At 34.0% G+C, this 19,884-nt stretch overlaps 1 protein-coding gene across 1 annotated transcript; it reads right to left on the reverse strand.

The window, feature by feature from the left end:
• Positions 1–3,987: 3,987 nt before the first annotated feature.
• Positions 3,988–7,881, reverse strand: LOC133191198 (uncharacterized). The gene is made up of 4 exons (XM_061326934.1): positions 7,780–7,881; positions 7,137–7,681; positions 4,766–5,553; positions 3,988–4,481 (listed from the first exon to the last, which is right to left on the reverse strand). Exons 2-3 carry the CDS (start codon positions 7,618–7,620, stop codon positions 5,276–5,278), a joined length of 762 nt encoding a protein of 253 aa, XP_061182918.1. The 5' UTR covers positions 7,621–7,681; positions 7,780–7,881; the 3' UTR covers positions 3,988–4,481; positions 4,766–5,275.
• Between the last annotated feature and the right edge of the window lie 12,003 nt (positions 7,882–19,884).

The following is a 19,884-nucleotide window of genomic DNA, read 5'->3' on the forward strand; positions in this document are numbered from 1 at the left end:
AAAACAAACAAATTATGTTTTAATTTCTTAATCTTATCTGACTCGAGCCATAAAACTCATATTCAGCTTTTTCTTTTTAGATCATATCAGTTTTGTGTTTTCTAATTGTTATCAATTGCACTTGAGTAACAATTTTATTTTGCCAAAAGGTCTGCCATCTTTAAATGCCCTCCTTAAACGAATCCGGGCTTCCGACACATTCTTATAAAAGCTTAATGACGTCACTGATATTATGTTAAATCAACGTAATTATGATTTATGAAATTCCTTAGAAACATTTCATATTTGAAAACAAATGAAAGAATTCACCTCAAGGATACATGAGTCTGGAATATGATACAGTTACTCGCGCTCTTTTTCCCCCCTCTGCACGAAGATTATTTGGAATGTTAATAGTGTCGCTCGTACATGAGCAAAACATGATTTGGATTACGCAAGGTCGTAAAACACCAGAGGACTGGTAATTTTCATTACTGAGTGGTAGGGAGTTGATTAACTAATCGTTTACATCTTTCACAACAAAGTTCTCCAGCCGGCTAAAACCATAACCTCCACGGTTCGCGCGCGCGGGAAAGTAAAATCGGATATGATATGTACGCTGATAAAAAGTGAGAGTTTTCTTATTAGTCAACCAGACTGTAATACATGTATTTCATTCTGTAAAATTCCAAAGATTCTGCAAAGTGCTAGGCAAAAGGGCAATACTTTTCACAACTTTTTTAAAATTGAAAATTGTCTTAATGTTAAAATGGAAAAATGTCATTAATTTTTTCTGAAGACAAGAATTTATTCAAATTTTGTTTGTAAATACTTGTATAACTTTTGTAAAAGATACTAGAACACATGCCATTCATTCTACAATAACTCAAAGTTCCAAGAATTTACTTTAAATTCCAGAAGAAGATTTCATGGCCTTTGCTTTAATAAATCTGCCAATGTTCAGGATATAAATATAATTCATTTTGGTTTATTCATCTGAACGAAGAACATTTAACAGTTCCATAATTAGTTTTCTCTCATCAGATGTTACATAATTGTAGACTCCTACACGTTATGACGTCATGTTTCCGGTAATTTTGAAAGACATTGCTACTATTCCAAAGCATCTTTTTCAATTAAACTTTCCTTTCGTACTGGAATAGCTGCACATGTGCATTTTCCAAGCCCTGACGCGTTCCTTATGTCTGTTAATAGCCGAAGCTGCAAGGAACCTGCTTCCGGAACATGTCATATTATGCCTATGGGAGAAAGTTTTAGCTCTATAATAAAGTGCCTCCAGACTCTGGTCAGTCTTCAAATGAAGAGATGGTTGTTACATAAGCTTTATTTTTATCCTTAAATAATTCATTTCAAAAGAACACTTGCGGTCAAAACTTGAATTAAAATATTTTAATGTACCGTAACGAGAGAGGAGTTCTTCCATCTGGCAAAGTAGATATTACATAATTTTCAGTTCGAATGCAAGAAGTGGAACGGCCAACCACTCCCCCTCTAGCGAAGATAAAATGTGAATGTTTTAATGAGGATGAAAAAGTTAAGTGGCTAAAATGAAAACCATGTGAACAAAAAAGGAAATAATATGGACGGGTACATATAGTTTGACCTTTACTCTGAAACAAAAGAACCTCGTTTCTTTGTAAACCTTTATTATTATGCGAGATTTTATTAAATTGTATATCGATGTAAAAATATAAAGAAAAGTGGGAAAAGTCTTCTTTTTTGTCATAATGAGGACCTTGGACACCAAAACAGCATGCAAAACCCTTTCGGCATATTTAAGATTTTCTCACGTGATGGTCAATGATGTATGAATTCATAATCATTAGAAGGGGTACCCTTATCCTTAAGCGAACACAAGAAAAGTATTTTCTTTCGTGACAATTATTTGGCGTGTCAAAAGCACGCCTTGGAATAAATATGAAAATTGGATACAAATCGACAGCGAATCTGAGGTCAAACATTCACATTAAAAAGCCGCATGGCTGAGGGAGTCGGATAACTGATTATTGGCGATGTTGATGATTTGCATCTAAAAAGACCCAATGTATGTACCCTACACAGGAATAAGAAAACTCCAATTTGCTCCTCTAGAATCTATATTTCACTGCTGGGAAAATATCTTTAAAATAAGCAATGAGGCAAAAGGAATTGAGAAAATAAGATGCAGGTACAATCAATATATTCTGCTGAGGGGAACTTGTGTACGGTAAATGCTTACTGTCAGTGATCCTATAACAGATCATTAGGGTCCGACATCAAGAAATTTAATTCCACCCTGTAAGTTCAAAACTCTTATAAAATTGTGGGATGGGGGACTATTATTTACTATTAAAAACTTTTAAAGAAAACAATGGCAAGTACATAATATATGCACAATTTATTTTCTTGCCGCATTACAAGATTAAATTTGTAAATATTTATTTAAAATTGTATTTTTCATTTGTGTTTTGTACTTATTAGATTTGAGTCCATATTGTTTGTCAAGATTAAATATGCAATGGAATTTTCATTGAGTTCGATAATCCACAAGTTTTATTTCCCAGGGCAACGTCATATTTAGGTGAACAAAACCTCTCTTCTTTTTAAATAAGGTCCTGAAACATCTATTGCATGTTTAATACGGTATTTTGGGTTATGAAAAGAGGTCACTAAGATATTTATTAGAATACTGGTCGGATCAGTTCTGTGAATGGAATTTCAATTTCGCCCCTTTTTAGAATTTAATCTTTTTGAAGTGTCCCATTGTCCCGTTTCTGACGGCGTATTAACCTCCTCCCTCCCCTTTTTTAAATTTCTTTGTTGCATTCTCCAAAGAACTGTCCAATATCCAGTGATACCAAAGTAAAGAGGAAAAATAAATTAAACGATGACCAAAGTATCATGACTCAGAAAAATCTTTTACAGCTTTTTTGTGTCTTTTAAATCCTTTTGGTTACTTATGCTGACCCCTTTATGAAAAAAGGAATATAAATATTATAAACATAAACAATGACGGGATAATGAACAAAGAGGGGCTACAGCAAGGAGGTTAACTCTGCGTCTCGTTATTTCTAAATTTGATGCACATTCTGTAAACAAAGATGTTGGTTTACATCTCTGTACAACAATGGACACAGTGTTGGGGAGAATATTATTAACCTGATCTCGTGATAAACTCGAGCAATTGTCACGCCCTGTCTCGTCCTCTTACTAACAGAAACGTGGTACTTACTTACTTTGATATGTCTAAGATTACAAAGACTTTAGTCATACAAGAATATGCTGAAGGAGATAAGGCAGATGTAAAATCTGATAGACGTCAAATTAAAACAGACAGAACATTCATTCCGCTGTTCAGCTGATACACGCGAATATCAAAGGGCCATCTGATGTATATGAAATATTTCCACATTCTTAATAAATTATTGTGCATCCGGAAACATGAAACAGTTATCGAAATATTGAGTTCCTTGGAGGGAATTTCATAAAGGTTCGTCATGCACTTTTAATATCTGTAGAAAAATTAGGATAATACGAGTACAGTTCTTCACTAGATGCTAGTTAGAAATACAATCATATGAAAAACAAAAATCATTTTTTTTTTCATGACAAAACGTGTGGAAATTTAGAACTGACATTAGTTTCAATGCTTTTATAATCCTGCATTTAAATGTCAGATTAATTTGGCTATGTTGCTAATAATGGCCGAGGTCGACGCAGTCTCTGCCAGCATTATAACCTTGCCAGGGATGTTTCACTTTGTGGAATGTGCAAGGATTCTCCAAAATTACCAAAAAAAAAATCCCCCTTCTAATCATTCAAAATTATCTCAAAGAAAAATAAACTCGTCTAACTTCCCGTCTTGTTTCAGTGTGTGGCTCGGGTAACAGAGAGCGCAGACTCTTTGGATGGCCGTTCTAATTCAAAGCCGACCCCAAGGAATCTTAATGTTTTCAATTTTGCCCTCAAAACATTAAATATGGTCTTCAGAAATATTAAAAAAGAAAATTTAATTCCAAATATTTTATTTAAGAACAGCTTCATATGCATTTTCAGAAAAAGCGATGCATGAATGCTTTGGTACGTTTTGCCTGCTAGCTTTTAGAAAAATAAATACATGTATATACATTTAAATATACAAAGGTTATATCACAGCCGACTGAATGAAAAATGCGAAAAACGATCACATTATTTTCTAAAGTACAAATATATTTTGGCAAGACAATTGTTTTTAGTGAACATACAGTATTAGTATCTTGAAATAACTTCAAACGTTACACATTAAACAGAACAATTATACAGAAAAAAAGCAAATTTATCACTTCTGTGTATTGTGAAAACAAGAAAAAAAAATAAACATAAAAAATTCTGTATAGTGCATATTAATTGAACATCATTATTATGACTTAAGTGCATGTCTCTTAATAAAGGTGTAGACTTCTCGAATATGAAACTAACTGGGCTCACATCTCCTATGTACATAAATAAAGCCTTGGAAATATCTGGAAAAAAAAAATAAAAACACTTTAGCAAGTTCAGCGGTATCTACATTTATTTCTTTAAAAGTATGTGTTTATATGGCAAATGTGGGAAAATTTAGAACTTTGTCACTGCCATCAATCTTACAAAATGGATTTCCAATGGCTTTTCTCTGCCCCAAGAGATTAAAGTGACAATTTAGAAAAAGAATTCAAATCCTTCATGTCCATTCTTAATCTATAAAAGTCATTTTCGGCACAAATCCTTTAAATTTCAAAGAATTATAAAGACTTTACAGGCTGTTTACCTTTCCTGAGTCATGATGGGTTGCAGGGATAAATGGACATCGATTTCCCAGGTCACGGGGTCACTCGGGCCTGGGTAGCTGACCAGCATTGTCCACAGAGTCAGCGGGAGTCACAATCAAGCAGGAAACAGATTAAGGTCCCTCACTTCAGTCCACAGTTTCCACTCATATGAAGGGTTCTTTAACCACACCTTTAGTGACCAATTCAACACGGTCACTGGATTGTGTGATGAATGATTTTCGGATGTGTGAACTGTGTAAAAATTCAAAACCAGCTCTTTTGAATGCAAAGTTATACATGAATTGGCTACACAGTGTCATAATCGGTGTCCATCGTACCGTAATAACAATGATATTGTGCACGTATGCACCAAACATAATAATCTCAATATTAATATGTACAAATCTGAACACGATATATTTTCAATCTCGGTTAGTATCATATGGACGGTATAACACACTCTCCTGGAATGTACATTTGTAAATGAGACCCTGTCACTTGAAAACATGTCAAACATTGGCACAAGGTGGTGCTTTGAAATACACATAATTTGTTGAAGACGAAGAAATGGTTTGTCCACTGTTTTCGTCGCTGTCTGTTGATGCTTCGCAGGGAGCTAGAAATGGTTCGAACCCATTGGCCAAGACAACCACTTGGTTTGACGTTGCGCCGTAAGTATCGCCAGTTTCTTCTCTGTATGATGTAATCATGTGTTTCTTTAGCCGATCACGTGATGTCATCCTGGGTGTCAATACTCTTGGTGTTTCTGGAGCAGATGTACATAGCTCTACAAAACCCGTTTGAAATATATATTTATAAGTTAGAGTATAGACAGACTACAAAAGGGAAGAACTATCTGGATATGTAAAGGCTCTCCCTTAAGAACCGTGGGGGGTGTTTCCCCTTGGACTCTCCCCAAATAATTTTACCAATATAATAATATATAATAATGTACAATACAATAATAATGCACAATACAAAACAAAGATAATTTACGGTGTATCACTTAAATAAAAACGTCTAACATCTGATGAACTTTTTTTGGCTTGTCTACGAATGTTTGGGGCTGCACTCCCCCCAAAACAGAAATTGCTTCCTACGGGTCTGAAATGTGTGGGAATCCGTGTATTCTGACTGGAAAGGCAAATAAACCACCGGAGTAGAATTACTGTGTTTCAAAGTCAAAACAAGCGTAAAGCTTTATCTGCCTGTAGCAAAAAAATTCTTCAGTTCTGATTCACCCGATAACATTACAATTATCTTCCCGTACGGCGTACACTGTAGATAAATATTTCATTCATGTGCAACAAATTGAAACAACAACCATATACCGTTTTCCAGAGTCAAAATTACCAAATCAGGGTAGACTGCAATTCTCAGGGTTCGATAAATTAGCACAATTTTTGAACTGACATCATATACATATATACTTGGCTTATTTTGCTTAAAACAAAAGTTACAACACTGCTAGTTAATCATACATCCCCATCCCCAAATATCTTGGGGGTTTTGTATTCATGTGAGTGTACTTCGAGTAGCTGCATTATGGTCTGTTTTTCTTTCTTTTCTTTTCTTTTTTTTTAAAGAAAAATGACTCATCTAAAATGCATGGTGGCCAAATGTATGTAATTAGGGGTTGTTCTTGATCGTCATGCTCGACTTGCTGTAATTTTCAAATATTAGGATCTGCTTTAAGGTCAATCTAGATCTCAGGTTACAAAGATCACTATGGAAGGAATGTTTCTAATTATTTCAAAAAAAAAATTGTTGACTTGTATATTTTTTTAAAAAAATTTACAGAAACACAGCTTTGACAATTTCTTACTAGAAAACGACACGTTTTGCCAAAGACCCTCTTGAAAATCCATCAACGATTTAAAAAGGGGAAAAATCAGTAACTTTAATGAGCACCTCATCCTAGTTTACGTAATAGTAATTATAAAACAAGCTACTTAGAATAAAGTTGTGTTTAGGCACCAGTGCCTTCAACTCATTGCGAATGCTAACTATTGAAGCTCAGTTCCTCGTACTTTGATCATGCAGTCATTCACAATCGTTTTTCCACTAACCATTTACAAAATAACATCAGCGTACATCCTTGAGAGCGGGTAATGCCGTACCAACTGCTACCAAATTTAACCTGCATTTTTTCACAGTTACACAGCAATAATAGGAGCTATATCTTTTTGTAATAGTATATAATCTGACAATCGAACTGATTGAAACCCTATCTGAAACAATGCCAGGGTTAGTCATTCAAATTGGAATTCAAATTGAATAATTTTGCCACATAATTCAGAAATTTTTAAATCAGATATTTATTTCTACCTGGATAATAAATTATTTACTAGTATCTGGAAGATTATTTACCTGGATAATAAATGAGTTCTTTTTCTTCTCTGTGTCTTCTGCAAACAAAGCAGTAGATGGTGATGTAGACGATGATTATTACTGATACGACAGACAGGACACCGACAAGAGCCATGGCCAGAGTGTACCATCGTTCATCAGTCACCCTCTCCACCGGGACGCTGCCCTGGGACTTGGTGGACTCGTATGAACCCCCGGAGATAGGCCCCGTTACCAACACTTTAGTGGTGTCATTGTCTGCAGGCAACAGGTTGATGATGGGCGCCTGATGAAATCTGTCGAATTCTATGAAGGGTCCGCACACCGTGTCAGCAATAGCTGAACATGGAACACGGATAATGGTGTTTGAAGCCCGGCACAGAGTGCAGGGGAGACATTCAGCTGTTTCTGTGTTGAAGTATTCATTGGCTGTACATTCCGTTTGGTCGTTCTCGGCCACTACTGTCGTGGCACACAAACATAAGAAGAGAATCGTGTAATCCATTTTATCATCAATATAAGCTCAATCCTCGTTTTAATTTTGAAAATACTAAAACCTCCGTTGCCTGAAAATAAAATGCACAATTCTTAAATACGTGTAATATCAGACAAAATACTTGTTGAAGAGTTGACTTAAATTTGAAAATTTCAACCGAGCACTTACCTTCTTTGTATTTTTGACCGTTGAATTTTAAATGATAAAGACGGCGTGGGAATGAAATAATCTGTTCTTTTCTCAATGGACGTTCTCTTCTTATGAATAAACGGTAGCAACAGTAAGCCTATCCGACCAGTTGGTGAAAGCTCCGCCCATTTTATTCTTTACACCAATCGTCTCCCTTAAACACTGTTAGAGGAATGTGGGGCCCTGTGTATTACAGCTGGGATAATGCACACCTGAATCTCATTCATACTTTGTTTACCTGTATCAGCAATTTCCAGCTTGTGTCAACAACACGTTTAAACGAATGTTAAAGGAATCTCAATTGTCTCGATGTAAGGCAATCTTTGAAATCCATACATCATTGTGGTATTGAATAACTATAATGCTTACTTTGACAGTCTCTTCCGCATGATGAATTTTACAGATGTTTAAATTGAACTATCCGACGTTTCTTAATAAAATACTGTTTAAAGCATATATATTCAGCAAAGAAAAACATTAAAATTAGTTAAATAATTCCAGACATCACAGTCCCTTGACAAACCTCTGTTATTTCAGAAATTTAATTCAGTTGTCTGGGGTCTCGTCTTAATTTTGTGTGAAGTGACAATGGATTACCTGGCTATTGTTGTCATCAATTGCACGTGTGAACTTAGTATACATTGAAAAAAATTCTTGTAACGGAAATGTTGCGCTCCAAAAACAGCTTTTTATTCACGGTTTACATGTTATTTTCTGCATACTGATTGATTTGGACATGGCTGTTGACGAATTGTGTTGTCGCCACAATTAAAATTCTGCACCACTGATGTCTATAGGGTTGGGAAACCAATGCTAGTGCGTACATAAAATAACGAAGTAGGTGGCAAAATTACTGAAAAATAATTAAAGACCTCACACAAAAGTATAATTATGAATAAAAAGTTATGTCATCTAACCCATAAGGAAGAGTGAAAGTTGCAGAAAAAACACATGGTTCCCCTTAGAACTGGTTACACGATTCCGTTACAACACATTGTTTTTATACATCTGACCTGCCTGTTGTATATCAATAAACTTCTTCTGTATCACTGATACAGCAAATATTTGTATGATGAGAAAATTCTTCCACTTTTCCCTTCGCTGGTGGTCGAGGTAAGGTGCAGCTGAATCGGATCAACTTCAAAGCACAGAAAAGACTATGAGCAGTCCATCATTGATGGACAGTGATAAATAATTAATACACTTAAGAAACAATATTCAGACGGCTTATCTCAGTGCAAGGACCTTTGTTGTTTTAAATATATAAATACTGATTAAATTCTAAAATCTATGAGACAGAGATGAATCTTTAATTGAATGAAACTAAAAAATGTACCTCAGTGCTTTGCAACAACAACTATAATTTATTGAAACTCATTTAAAATATTAATAAAATCAGGGACATTATTGTAATGTTATGAATGTTTGTTCAGGTATCTCTCTGTATTTATTTAGCAACTTATTGAAAATTGTATAGATTTCTCAATATTTCACATCGTAATGAAAAATAAACATTTGTCCAGTAGCGTTTGGTATATACATTTTTGTGTAAGGACTTCCGGTGTGTGAGCAAATTATATATACACCTCGAATGATATTTACAGTCATTTTCCTGGGGCATAGATTTAGATTTTGACATTTTAGTGAGAAATTTGTGGAAGAATATTTACATAAAAAACAATGACAAGGGGGAATCGATACACTATACGAACTGGAACTCCATTATACTTTTTGTGAAGAAGTGGGAATCCTGTAGTTTCTTTTTACTTCATTTTATTATTTTTATTTATTTATTTTTGTTTCGTGAATTTTGTTACCTAACCTTCAAGGTTATCTATTGCAACACATCTATTATTAGAAGGGAATTTCCTACATACAAAATAGAAGGTGAGGTGGGCGTAAAGCGTTTTCCTGCAAAATTCACTTTCTAGTTAACTGTTTAGATTCTAAGCTAATACGAGTTAGAAAATATTTACTTTGTTCGGGGATTATTTCATAAAGGAGGTTTAGGGTTGCCTCATTTCCAAGTTTAGACCCGTTGAAATTGTTCTAAATTAAACCTATGCAGATAAAAGGTTACCTGAGTGTTTGTTTTTGAGGTCAGTATGGCTGCTTAAAAATGTGATTGACAGCGTCACTCTTCCTATCTTTTCATCCTGGTGGCCCTCTAATGGCTTTTTTAGCTGTAGGCTCATTGGTGATTATCCTTAGTTTACAAATATTTTTCAACCACCTGTTGCATATTTATCTGAATTGATGAAAACTTTCAATGCTAGTTTTGTTCACGGTACACAACAGTTGGTATGCGTGAATCTGATTTTTATGTATAGCTTATTATGTTTAACAACCATGTTAATGTGTTCTCTTCGAGTGGGAAGTTTCTACATACAATTAACAAAGTTTTATATTGCCACTCTCAGATTCTTAAATATAATTTAATAAAAAAGTACTTGACATATGATGCGCCTAGCAAGTTTGCAGACTTTGTGGGTTACTTGAAAGTACATGTACATGTAGTTTCAAGATTAGACAATTGCTAAATTTCGAACAAGTGACCACTGCCTACCGACAGAGTCTGGTAGACATAAGAAAATGCCGCGATAACAAAGATTATGCACTTCATGTAATGCTATTGATGATGAATTTCATTTCTTTTTACAATGTAACTGTAATGTAAAAGCAAGGAATATACTTATAAAAACCATGCTCATTCTATCTCAAATCACCCATACAGAAACTTGAACATAAACTTAGTCCAACACTTGAAGTTTATATCGTCTTTTTGCACTTTTATAAAAGAACAATCATTAGAATTAAGAAATAAAAGGTCCACATCGGTGTAACATAGAAGGAGTAAATTACTTAAATTGCGCCTATTGTATATATACATCCGTTGTTCTCTGGTTTTTATGCCCCCGTAATCGAAGATTCGGAGGTATATAGTTTTTGCTCTGCCTGCCCGCCTGTCTGTCTGCTTGTCCGCAAAAATTTTAACATTGCCCATAACTTTTGATTGGTTGGAGCTATGGTTTTCATATTTCACATCTGTATTTCTTTTGACAAGAACTTTCTTTGGATACCATCATATTTGACCTTGATCTTTGAGTTTGACCTACTTTTGGAAAACTTTAACCTTGGCCATTACTTTTGAACAGTTGGTGCTAAGGCTTTCATACTTCACATATGTAATCCTTGTGACAAGACCTTAATTTGGATACCAACAACTTTGACCTTGGAGGTTGACCTAATTTTGAAAAACTTCAACCATGGCCATTTCTTTTGAACAGTTGGTGCTAGGGCTTTCACACTTCACATATGTTATTCTTGTGGCAAGACCTTATTTTTGATACCAACAACTTTGAACTTTTGACCTTGACCTTGGAGTTTGACCTACTTTTGGAAAACTTTAAGCTTGACCATAACTTCTGCACAGTTAGTGCTAGGGCTTTCATACTTCACACATGTAATCCTTTTGACAAGACTAACAACTTTGACCTTGATCTTGTTTGACCTACTTTTGAAAAACTTTAACTTTGGCCATAACTTTTGAACGGTTGCTGCTTGAGCTTTCATATATCACATGTGTATTCCTTGTGAGAGGCTTTCTTTGGATACCATTAATTTTGACCATTTGACCTTGACCTTGATGTTTGACTTACTTTTGAAAAACTTTAACCTTCTCCATATCTATTCAATGGTTGCTATTGGGGCTTTCATATTTCACAGGTATATTCCTCTAGACAAGACCTTACTTGGGGTACCAACATAATTATTTGATTTGCATTTGAGAAAAGTTAACCTTTGCTATAAGTTGCCATATGGGGGCATCAGACAGTCTGTTGTTTCACAAAGACATCTTGTTTTTTTAATGATAGATTGTATTGCTTGACTCATGTGGCTGTATTATGCAATAAAGAAATTAAAAATTTTTAAATTTTAATTATCAATGCTGTAGAAAGGTCTCATTACCGTTTCTGTGTTAAAGAGGGACTGGTCAGTTTACTACTTATCAGGGATGTAAGATAAGCTGAAATGTAATTTACAATATAAATAATACTATAAAAAGAATAGAATAGACCCCCCCAATTATGTCCTCATGAAGCATGACACAGCAACTATGGATTACAAATTATTATAACTTGGAGAATAAACTCAGTATTCAGTTGTTGTTTTTTTTTTTCATATAACAGGCATACTGTACTGATTTTAAGGAGGGGGCGGGGGTGTAAAATACAATATTTGACAACTATATATATACCCAGTATATATATATATATATATATATATATATATATATATATATATATATATATATATATATATATATATATATATATATATATATATATATATATATAAAACTTATTGAAATATTTTTGTATCTTGGTGTCTTTGTCCTAGAATAGAATAGGATTTATTACCAATTCCTAGATATGTTCTGAATTGTAATCAATAAATGAACACTTTTTTTCCTTTAGTTATTTAATACAGTGAAACTCAAAAAAAGTTCATTATTCACCAAACAGAAGATGATAATTGAGATGGGTAACAGCCTTTCATTATTTTGCTCAAACAAAAGTCAAATAACTGGTCCTGACCAATTAATTAGACCGAGTGCAGAATGGAAATAATGGTACCCGGCACGTGCAGGGAACGCCACAGCTGCCGGGTAAAAAGAAACAGGCAGGTGAAAGCATAGAAAACTATAGATTTACCAGAAGAGGTCAACAAACCTGAGTTTTTGAGAGTGGTAGGACGTTTTATCAAAAGACGAAAACTGGGTTAAAGTCTGTCTCTCTCTCTCTCTCCCTTTCTCTCTCTCTCTCCTCAGATAGTGGTATTACATTCACTATAGAAAAAATATGAACTGTTCTCTAAATGCCATGACATTGTAGAAACCCTCAGGATAGTGTGTATAGGTTTGCAAACAATAATTTTAATGTTAAAGCTTTCATCGCCCTCAATCGTCAAAATCATGAAATATCTGGAAACATCTGCGTATGTCGAGTTTGAAATATAGCAGCTGTCCTGATGATCTCTGTACAAGTTAACTATGTTCACGGATAATGAAGATGAATGATTAACAAGCGGTCAGTCTGACTTACTGGTGCCACTTCAATATTTTTGAGATTTTTATAGATCAACGAACAGTTTCGCTTCGTGGGGATATAAGTGTTAAAATTCATTGAAACGCGTCGATTGCAACAATGCATATACTTATTTACCTGTAATGTGTATTCACATTTACTCCAAAAATCTTGTATTTCAGTTCAAGTGCAATATAAAACTCATGGAAAGCGTTTGTATATGTAATTGTTTTTCTAATTGACATGATACACTGGGGAAAAAAAATCAAGTATTAAACCTAAACAGCAAAGTATTAATGGTTTTCAAAGTGCTCTTAATATTGTAATACGTGTATTTTCTGTTTTTTTTACCTTGACTGATGATCTTAAGCAATACAATGACTATGCACTGTCTCAAACGAAATTACAGGGTATTATACGTCTATCTTCTTAAAATTTTACTTACCGTCACGCCATAGAAACGATCCTTGATCATTCGACGGAAATTACTATTTTATATTTATAAAAATGAAATAACAGATAAAATGAAAAAAATCTCTTTGATGGGCAAGGTTAAGTTGGGGATAATTGTATGATAAAATACGTTTCTTATCATAACCACAAACAAATATTCATTTAAACATTATATGCGTCCTTACCAAAGGTTTGAGCTGTGGGAATTTTTCTTTTCCTCACTAGATTGTATAATTCATTAAAAAAAAAAAACTGTAACGTTTGTCAATGATTTAATTTTTTAAACTTCTGATCGCTCTCTCTCTCTCTCTCTCTCTCTCTCTCTCTCTCTCGTGTATTTGCCCCCCCCCCCTCCTTCCAATCATATTATTCTTGTCGGTCAAAAGCTCTACAGAGCTTATGTTATTTGTTAAAAAAATCCGACTTTAAATAAAAATTTCTGATTCTGATTCGCAATTTCGAAGAAGCATTTCTTAAAACCGTGTTTATTGAGAGAAGATGACATTCGTGTTCTGTTGTATTGCGCATGTTCATCTGTTGAGGAAATGCAGAACAATATTATCTCCACCACAAATCTTCAAATTTTATTCATGAAAATAATCATATTTTTTTCGACATCATATTTTTAGCATGAAACAGTTTTAGGTTTTAAAAAAATGAATGTTTATTTCCTTATGAGCTTAAGCTATATAATCTAGGCGAACATTAACGCTTTTAATTGCAATACACAAATGTAAAAATTTCACAAATTGCGTGACATTTTTAGCCGTTAAGGTGACGTCATTGAACGATAGTATTCATAAATGCTTCAGTGTGAAACTGATAACCTTTGGGTCGTTATTATTAAGTGTGCAGGAAACAAAGTGTCAGTGTTTTCTCGGATTTCACGGAGTCTGACGGGGAGGGGGAAATATTTTTCTTTGGTCTTAAAGATGAAAGGTTGACTGCAAAAAGCATTATGTTGCCTGTAATATATGCTTAAAGATTTATGATTGCCGCTTAAACAAAGAATTGAGGATATCATATGAATGTTTAAAAATTGGACTGTTTTACTGGACTCAGAATTAAATACAAAGTTCTAAAACATTTGACTTAATATATCATTCAAAACACTACTGATAAAGATGTACCAAATTTTGTCAAACTAGAAAGAGACAAGATCGAAAACCATAAAAATCCTCAAAATAAACAAAACTTTAACAATAGACCAAACAGTTCCCCAAGCTCAAATCAACTTTACTGATCTCTGAAGCAATAAATTCACTTTAATTGTATTTTAATCACAGACGTCCCGCTAGACGATGGTCGGATTCGGGTTCCTCTGTCGTAATGGCTATTTTATGGCTCTTGGGCCGGAATGGCTGGTCTTAAGGCCTGTAATCATGTCATTTATCACAACATATACCCGGCCTTTACATAGTTGTTAGCTTCCTTGGTCCGACCGGATCTGCGACGCTCGTCTTTCTGTAAAATCCATTCCAGACAAATTGATTCGACATTGACTTAATGATAAGTGTTCTGCACTGTAGTTACTGTCAACCACCCCTCCATTAAGGACCAGTACATGTAAAATTCTTCAGTATCCGATGCAACATATTTCTATCTTGATTCAAGCTATCTATAAGTATCATCTTTTTTCGGTTAACCATTTATAGACATGATTGGCAAAATTTAAATATAAACATAGCGAAATATGCTAACTCGGCCGGCGTTAAACAGTAAATATAAGATTTTTTTTCTTTCCTTCTCACAAATGTACAATTTCACATGGAAACCGAGTTTATAATACAGCAGGCCTATATTTGGTGGAACAGTGGCGTAGGAAAAGATCATATGATCTGTTTTTCAAATCTACTACAAACTACTGAATTTAGTTTACATTTTCAAAAACTTGAAGGATTTTCAGAAGTAAATGAAATCAATAATAAGGAACTTAACTTTTGTTTTATTTAACTATCCTTTTTTTCAATAGCTTTATATGACTACTCCAACAAATAGGGAAGAAAAAATTATAAAGCGGTAAACAATAACTAATGTTCTTTAAAATTTTAAGAAAATTAGAGAACTTCGAGTCAATCAATTTCTATTTTTTAAATCTAGATTTGGTAGCATTATCCGATAGCTCTCATGTGGTATAATTTTTATATGCACAAGAAAAAAAAATATTTTAAAATAAAAGTAGGCATCACATGATTGGCAGCAATAGTATTTTTTCCTTCATGTCAAGGAAAACGATAATGACCTTGACCTGACCTTGTTGCTAAAAGAAGACGGTCAAATTTAATAATATTTAAATTTAATGATAGTGTCTTCTCGAATCTATGAAAATTTCAATAAATTTTGAATACATGGTCTTTTGTTTTTGTACAATAAATATGAGAATAGTCCTTCCTTGTGTGTAAAAATTCTGTTTCTTTTGATATCTAGAAATACTGTGGGTTGTCTTCTCATTAAATATTAGGTGTTTTAATCCCACATTTTAATTCAATGGGAGATTTCAGCTTGACATCCGGTAATTTTACGCTTGTTTTCTCATTAAATGACTTTGTTTATAAACTTGCCATTATGGGATTATCCTGAATGAAGATACAGACGTCGTCAAGTTACAGAGACCCCTCTGGATTTATAATGTATCATTGGGGTACAACAATAACTGCAGAGGGGTCTCGGGGACTAAGTACAGAAGCACTATTGTCTGCAGACGGTAATTATTGTCTAATATCCACTTAAGATGACATCCAAACAAGTGATTCTGAAAAGCCAGTATTTTCACAGTTACGCTAAAATTACAACCTTGTCATCTTGTCAATGGAATACAGAATAAAAAGCAAACTTTATGTAGTAGACCAACTAACAGTGGGTGAATTCTCGTCTCACATTGTCCTTATTCTATACAAATTATGTAATACACATGAAATTGGATCACGTCTCTGATTAATTAATTGATTGATTTGATAGTATCGTTGTACAGGGTGCCAAAATTTTACTTTTAACGCATAAATACCGAAATAGATAGACAGTCATTGTAATGTAGCAAAGAAAATTTTCGTGGTGTATGGAGATATTCTTGGGTGTTCTCTGGGTTTAATGCCAAACAGAAGGTGTGTCTTATTGTTCCTTCTCCATCAAAACGCATTGACTCGGCGCATACTGCCAACCATGCAAACGTATCCTAAATGAATGTTTCCATTCAGTAAGAAACGGTTCTATTAAACATAAATGTGCCCAAAATAATAGCCCAGGAACTTAATTCATTTTATACGTGGGATTATCCAATTAACGAATCGCCAGATCCCTCTTAGCGTGAAAAAATAAATGGTGTGAGTAAACACACACAGAGGTGAGATATTTTGAAGTAAACCGAGAAGAAATCGTCCTTATTTCCTTTTAATGGAGGGTGCTGTGTCGAGTTACATCCACCAATCATTCGGATTCCTCGGTCTTTTTGTCGGTATCCGCCCAATCAATCTACCGGTGTCTTGTAATGATCTGTGCGTTGTGGGTCTTTTATTTCGAATTGCATAATATTCAAACTGAAGGATCTTTTATCGGGTGAGAGAATCTTGTGGCTTTATACTATGGGAGGTTTTCTTATAGACATGATGAAACTTACAGAATGTTTTTCCTGTTTTATTAGAGAATACAACTCGGGATAAAAGTTATTCCTTTATATATATATATATATATATATATATATATATATATATATATATATATATATATATATATATATAACAGAACAAGGGGTTTTGTAATCTACGCTTCATATGCCCTTAAAATTATATTTTAAAAAAAAGGGGGGGCAACATTTTTCCAGAGAGAGCTTACTGACAGATTTTTTAAGCAACGCATTTCAAAATGATGCAGCAGATTTGTGAAGAATAAGAGTGCCAAATTTATCACATAACTTTTCAAAATTTATTCAAAGTAAAATATTTTACTGTATCGTATTGAGTAATGTATATAGGTAACTTGAGATGTCCTTCTTTTATCCAGGGAACAGGAGATGATGTCATCATGTTACAACCAGAGTTATGTAAATATAAATTCTAAATCCATTAGATACAATTCATTTCGTAAACAGCATATCATGTTCTTTATTAACAACAAAGCTGCTTCTCTGTAAAATCTGCTATTAGTTATACAGGTAGTTATCCAATCTATCTGATATTAAGTAATGGCCAAATTTATCTTGACATCTAGACTTTCGTTTTATATGCACAAAATATGGTGACATTGTATTACAAATTAAGATCATTTCATCATGCTCATCAAACTTGTAGATCAATTTCCATTTGATTTCAAATACATTTAATCGGCACTATACACAAGGAATCGGGAAATCGTGAGACCCCTTCCTTCTTACTATAGAAAATGGGGGGAAAACAAGAGAATTCTTCCTGCTTATGATAGATAAGCGTCAGGAAATACACAATCTGTGGTTATTATTCCTAGACGGCAGCCAGTGGTTACACATCTAATACCTGTTCTTCCTCGTTTCAAGGTACATGATTTTGTACGAATTGGCTCTATTTAACAATACCAATAAAATAAAGCCTCAATCTGGATGTTATAAAATACTTAAATAAGGAGCTGGAATCGCTACATAGGATTTCAAATTCATTATTAATCATTGACAGCGTTGAAACAGACTCTTAGACGGGACGCCCCGACCTTTATCACTAAGTCCTCTTATGCCATTAAATGATTCTTTGTGTAAACTTGTTGTTTAAATGTTATAATCCGCTTGTTCCTTCCGCCACAATGCGGATTCCAGTACTTCCGGTGTATCTTCCTTTCGGATTCTTGCGACAGATTGTTCCATAATCTTCTCAGTTCTAGCCATCCTCGTTGACAGACTAGGTGTTAAAAAAAAGATTTTTTTTCCCCATTATCAATTGTATCAATTTCACAATCTTTCTTTTGGAGTTTTTGTGTTGCGGAATTTTAATTAGGAAACGTCTGCAACTTCGGTAACTTGATAACTGGCGGAAAGGTGTAATAAAATTGTAACAATAAAGTAGAACTAAAGTAACCTAAAAATAACTTATTAGAGGATTTTCATTCAAAATAAATGAAATATGTGAAGAGCTTCAATATTTGGGACAATTACATGTACATGTATACCATACACTATAGAAAGACGTAAAAAAGTCGGAAACACCTGTCGCTGTGTTTTAAATAAAGCTTATCTCATTTTTAGTTCAAAAAACTCAAACATGTGTCATAAGTTTATACTTAACCATGAGATAAAGTCATTTAGTTTATCTCAAGATTGCTTTTATCAATTTATATAATCCCTGTGATCTTCTGTGAAAGAGATAAGGAAAGTCAAATTGATGCTGGAGCATGCGCGTATCTAAATCTTCAAAAATCTGCAATTGATGAAGCAAATAAATTTTGATAAGCAGAGTTAAATTTCGGTAAAAACGTAGGCCGCGTTTGGACCAGGTGTTGAAAGCATTTATCTAACTTTCAGAATATGACATTTTCTAGATAAACGCATTCTTATCTTTTGTTATCTGTGCTGTGATTATTTTTTTACTGTGTTATTTCGACAAGTAATTGCAAAAAAAGTTGTTTTTCTTGTTGCGTTGATTTTATCAGTAAACTAGGGATGAATTTTGTTTCTAGTTTCGATAGTCGGCAAGTGAGCACCTTGACTTTTACTTATCAGCTACTTGGGGAAAATGAAAGCCTGCTGGATACAAATATTTATGCAGATCCCAATCCATTTGTTCAAAAGCTAAAGCTGAAAGGACCCGTTAAGCAAATAAGAACAAGGAGAATTTCAATCAAGCCACGCGTCCATTAGCATCACAAAGTAGCACCACGCGAAGGTGAGTCGTAGCATGGGACACCCTAATTTCCCGCTGTCCGTTAGATACTTTCCGACAAAGAAGAGCAGATGATTTTATTTTTGGAAAATCGATAACGGCACATGTGGATCCTTTATTGCAAATGTTCAGAAATGTCTCCAAATATGAATTAATGCTTTGGTCAAATAGAGAAATGTACTGGAGATTTCTGATTGAAGTTATTTGACGATGTGTGACGTTATCGCGCCATCTGTCAGATCACGCGTCGGTTGTATAGAAATCTTTTCGTTACGGCAGGTGCTAACTAGGAGTCCGAATTCAAATCATTCGTGTCAATTCATAGACTTTATAGAGAATTCGGAAAAACTGGGGGGAAAAATCACAAACTGTGGTAAATAGCCATAAATAATTAGACATTTTATCGAGATGTAAATTGGTCTGATGTCTAAATATACATCATCACATGCATGTATATCAAGAAAGAAAGTTTTGATATTGCTCCTTTTTTTTTTAAGGTATAGAATGAAAATAAAATGAATAAACAAGTCCAGAGCATTCTGTTATTTAACGATTTCAAAGGCTGACAAGCATAATCTCATCGTATAGTTCGCCTTGTAAATTATTTTAATATTTGTTTGCATTTACGTGACAATTAGACATACAAGTATATGGTCATTTTGTCAATGTCTTACGCAATAGCACGTTAAACCTTGATACATAAACAC

Source organism: Saccostrea echinata, unplaced genomic scaffold (genome assembly GCF_033153115.1).
Source record: "Saccostrea echinata isolate AGI-Se365-2 ecotype Australia unplaced genomic scaffold, CSIRO_AGI_Sech_v1 ptg000023l, whole genome shotgun sequence".
Taxonomy (NCBI): domain Eukaryota; kingdom Metazoa; phylum Mollusca; class Bivalvia; order Ostreida; family Ostreidae; genus Saccostrea; species Saccostrea echinata.